General features: G+C 38.7%; 1 protein-coding gene across 1 annotated transcript in view; it reads left to right on the plus strand.

Moving 5' to 3' along the window:
* GRTP1 (growth hormone regulated TBC protein 1) overlaps window positions 1-3,194 on the plus strand; it is a 38,197-nt gene extending 35,003 nt beyond the window's left edge. Inside the window, exons 6-8 of the mRNA XM_065677882.1 lie at window positions 79-251; window positions 387-572; window positions 2,732-3,194. Of these exons, the coding sequence (XP_065533954.1) occupies window positions 79-251; window positions 387-572; window positions 2,732-2,821 (449 nt within the window). The 3' untranslated portion in view covers window positions 2,822-3,194. The remainder of the gene's footprint in view (window positions 1-78; window positions 252-386; window positions 573-2,731) is intronic.
* The last annotated feature ends 1,720 nt before the right edge of the window (window positions 3,195-4,914 follow it).

The raw sequence follows: 4,914 nt of genomic DNA on the forward strand, positions 1-4,914 counted from the left end.
CACAGGACATTCATTCTCTTCAGTTTTGTGGCAAGATCATGTCTAAACATTGCTGAATTTTGTTTTCTTCTCTCCAAGATTATTACAGTCCTGTGATGTTGGGCCTGAAAACTGATCAGGAAGTCCTTGGAGAACTTGTGAAAATGAAAGTTCCGGCTGTGGCAGAGCTGATGGAAAGACATGGAGTCATGTGGACCCTAGTGGTGTCACGCTGGTTTATATGCTTGTTCATTGACATTCTTCCAGTAGAGGTAATTCTGTTATTCTTGTGTAAGTAACTCTTATTAAGAAGTTCTCTTAATACACACTCATAATTGTTACTTCATTTGAAAATTACTTACTGGAAATCAAGAAGCTGTAATCTGAAATTCTCTCCTTTCCTGCAGACTGTGCTCCGAATATGGGATTGTTTGTTCTATGAAGGATCAAAGATCATCTTCCGTGTGGCCTTAACGTTAATTAAGCAACATCAAGCTTTTATTTTGGAAGCCACGAATTTCCCTGACATCTGTGATAAATTTAAGCAGATCACCAAAGGAACATTTGTAACAGAGTGTCACAGCTTCATGCAGGTATAATTCCTTGTTATCTTTAGTTATTACAAATAAAAACCAAAACTGACTTAGAAATATCTTAGTCAAATGATGATTCAGTTAGGAGAAATGTACCTGTGGGAACTGACAAATGGATGAAAAATGTTTTGACTTAACAGAAATTTTTAGAAAGGTTTGAGTTTCTTAAAAAGATTATTCAAATCCATATATAGAATTTATTCATATTATTGGTTGGCTGTTCAGGGGAAAAACTGTTTTGCCCTTTTTACTAGGTAAGGCAGGAAGTCTGATGAGAAAATAACTTCAGTGCATTTTACAATGAACTATGATTTCTGTTCCTGTGCATTTTTCAGATGAATGGTAACAGAGTATTGTAGAATAGACACAAAAGTGAATTTTAAACTTGCCTTAATAAATCTTAATATTGCTAGAATCTAAAATATTCTGTTGAGAAAAAGGTAGCACCAAATACTTATTTCCAGACAAAACCAGGAAGTTGAGGGCTGCAGTCTCATGACAATCTGCAAGCTAAGAATTATTCTTGTAAATTATTAATAGCTGGGATACCAAATCTGTATTTAACATTGGATTCAGAGTTTAACTCAGAAGATCTAATTGTAAAAGATGGCAGCTGCAAAAGAATAACAGGAGCACATCTGTCATAAATTACATGGCCAACTCCACTACTGTTGTTTGCCAAGTGTGTCCAAAACTAGAGCCCAGTAGGTGACTTTTACCCCAAAAAGTTTCATACTAATGTCAGAGCTCTGTGCATAGGTCTGCCATAGGAGGATGTCATTCAGTTTCGTCTTTGCTCATATAGAAGAAAAATAACCCTAACTTACTGGTGTTTGTGAGTCTTTGAATTAAAGGAACAAAAGACAAATCACAGGTACAGCTTTAATTTAGAAGGGAGATGTTTGAGGGGTTTTCCTATTCCATAAAGGGTTTAGAGTAAGATTTTTTTTTTTTTAACATGTTAACTTCCATGAGAATACCAGTTCAGAGGCTGATACAAACACTTAGAAGTTGGACCAGGTTCATTCCAACTGGCTATTTGATGACTTGTCCTTTAAGGACTGGTCCTGTCCCATTTGTTGTCACCCCCCCTCACCCTTAATTAAATTACATTCTACAGCAGCTATTTTTAGAAGTTCAACTGCTTGCTTTTTTTTCACCCTGAATAAACCAGTTTATTTTAATTGTGTTGGTTTCTGTACCAAGGGGGCTTTTAGGGCAGTTAAATAAAGAAGTTAGGTTAGGTTCTTAGGTAACTTTGAAACACCTACTTTGGGGTTTGGATTTTTTTCTTCAGTACAGATACTAGTGCCAGTGAAGACAATAACAGTTGAGTATTTCATGCTTTTCTCTCCCTGAACAGAACCTTAATTTTTAGTTTAATGCAGTGCAGGCTTCTTTACCAGAATGCTGTTCAGACTGGCTCATTTATAATCTTGTCTCCATAGCTGTCAGTTACAACTGTAGAAAACTGAGAGGCCCACATATCTGAACTGTAGATTAAAGTGCATAAACTTGCAGCTTGCTTCGCAGTTTTATTCAGTCAGAAGCTTCAGGTGAAGCAGTGGAAATAAATGTATTGTTGTTGAGCAAGAAGTCAAAGCAAAAATAGATAATTACAGCTGTGTGATGGCATTTGAAATGCCTCAAATTCTTACATGTGTACTCTACTACCCTGAAAACCTGGTAGAGAAGAAAAGCAAAAGGTAATATAGCAAGGGGACTAAGACTGTTGGGTTTGCGTTTTTTGAGTAGGAACATACTAGTGTATATATGTGTGTTCCAGAGCTTGAAAAACCTATGCTAGCACCCCATGAGAAACACACTGGTGCTTTGCAGCATTACCTAGAATGGCTTAATACATTGTAAATATGCCTGCCATCCACCAACACAAATGAATTCTAAAATAATTTTAATTGGAGACTTATATTCAAGCTAGCTTTTGTATTGTTGCTTTTGTGTAACTTACAGCATTTGTTACAAGCTGCAGGTTTACGATGTTGTTACAGCAGTGTATAAGAAGACTGCTCTGTTACAGAGGCCAAAGATCAGTGAGGGTATCAAAGCAGGGATTTCCCACTTCAGAGACCTATGTGAGAATTCCAGCAGATTGTCCAAAACCAGCATTTTGACTAAGAATTTTCTCCTTTTGCTGACAGAAAATATTCACAGACCCTGGAACCTTGTCCATGGCAACAATCAACAAACTCCGAGAATCTTGCAGAGAGAAGTTACTTTCTCAGGGATAACTCACCCCATTTAACCAGGTGGTCAGATACTACAGCAATTGACACATTCCTCTATTTGCACTGACTAAAGCACACTTTAAGCTTTCCATTGGTTAACTGACACGACCAATTTTTCCTGCCTTTCAAGTAAGTTTTGTTAAAACTGTGTACTGTATGTCAGACTTAGTAACTGGAACTGGTGGTTCTGTTGTTTGTTGTTGTTTTTAAAGTGTTTTCAGAATAGAATGTGATCAGTGTCAGGATACTCCTTTTAAAAAAGTCACAGGGCATTTTGTAATGTTAAAACAGGTGTACAAAATCACATATACTTCCTACTGTGTAACTGTGACACCACTGTCATTTGTACAAAATAAATTATTTTAACTTGTCAGAACCTGGTTCTTGGTGTGAAGAGGGTAAAATATCTGATCTCATTCCTGGCTGGAATACAAACATCTTCCTTTTTCCTTGCAGCTACCACTTAAGGAATTCAATGCATATGGCAAAGCACAGGGCAAGACAGCAATGAGGAATGCAACCTTTATGTTCCCTAGCAATTACTTTATGCAGTGTGTAACAGCTCTTCAGGTAAAGGCAGCAGGGAACATGTTGAAGTCCAGGCTATGGAAAGCTGCAGAGACAATTCCTCTATAGTCACTCCTAGTAGTTTATATGCTTATTCAGGGTTTTCTAGCTCTAGCATAGTAGGTAAAAAGTGGCTCAAATGAAACAAGTCAAGATTTTACTTAAATCTAGAAATAGCATTTCTTGTTTTAAGGGATGCTGTACTTCTATGTACTGGTGTACTGAGGTTGCACTACTCATATTTATACTGTGTCCCTAAACATTTTGGGACAAACAGCCATGAACAGGCTTTTTCGTTGACAGAGTGAGACATCGGGCCTTAACGCAAGTCTAAATCTCCTACCCCTGGGCAGAAACAAGCAATGCAACAGCCCTGCCCCAGCACTAGGTCACTTCCAGCCCTGCTGGAGCCAGGGCCTGGGAACTGCTTTCTTGTCCTTACAGAGCCCTCTCGTGGCCAAATCCTTCCCTTACTGCCGCTCGGGAGGGAAGACACCTGAAAAGGGACCTGGGTTTTATTCTGCCTGTTGAACAAGTACTGTGGAAAGTCTCACCTTTTGACACCACCCTCCTTTTCAGACTATTCTCCAAGCTACCTTCATGCTTTGTCAAGGAAGGCTTTTTTTTTTCCTCCCCGCAGACTGAATTTCTTTCATTCCTCAGCAGGGAGAAAAAAAAACCCACACCAATTTTTCACAGGAAGTAGATGAATGCTCTTCTAGACAAGTAAAGACAGCTACTAACAGTATGATTCCAAGCTATCCTATTCTTTATGGTACCAGACAGCTTTTTGCTTGGGTACTGAATTATAAGGACATATGCAGTACCATGCTTACAGTTTGTCAGCACATATTAGGCAATACTAGTTTATTCACCACTGGCAAAATCCACACCTTCCAGGTACCTTCAAGGTAGCAGGGCACATCCACAGCATACCAGACTTACTGCCCTGCATTCAGTTCTCCTTATCAGAAGAGCAGTGTTCTGTGCAATGTTGCAGCATGCCTTGATTCCTGCCCTGTATAGGTAGTACTGTTAACACCAAAACAATACTGCAGGAGGGAATCAGGGAAGCTTAAACACAGAGGTTCCTTTCCAGCACATCACAACACACACAGACCTCAGCAGACATGCACCCCCTACTCTGTGGTGAGAATCCAACTTCAAAATAAAACATAAACTGTCACTTCCTCAGTCCTTATACTGAATATCTTCTATATTATCTGAGTATCTTCTATACTATCAATAACAAGTAGTTTAATGGATGAGTTAACTTCTCCAGGTCTTGGGTTCCTGATATGCAGAAATTTTACCTGTTTCCAAGCACAAAGTCCAAACCAAGGGACTGTTCCAAAGACGCATACAGAGTAAAGCCTCTCTTTTGTGCCACAGAGAAACAACTTAAGTACTTGTTTAACATAACTCCACACTAAGGATTTGTTTAAAGCTCCCCAAGTACAGCCAAACCAAAACTTCAGCATTTAAACACTTGACCACTGGGTTAAAGAGTGACCAGCAATACTAAGATA

Source organism: Lathamus discolor, chromosome 4 (genome assembly GCF_037157495.1).
Source record: "Lathamus discolor isolate bLatDis1 chromosome 4, bLatDis1.hap1, whole genome shotgun sequence".
Classification (NCBI taxonomy): domain Eukaryota; kingdom Metazoa; phylum Chordata; class Aves; order Psittaciformes; family Psittacidae; genus Lathamus; species Lathamus discolor.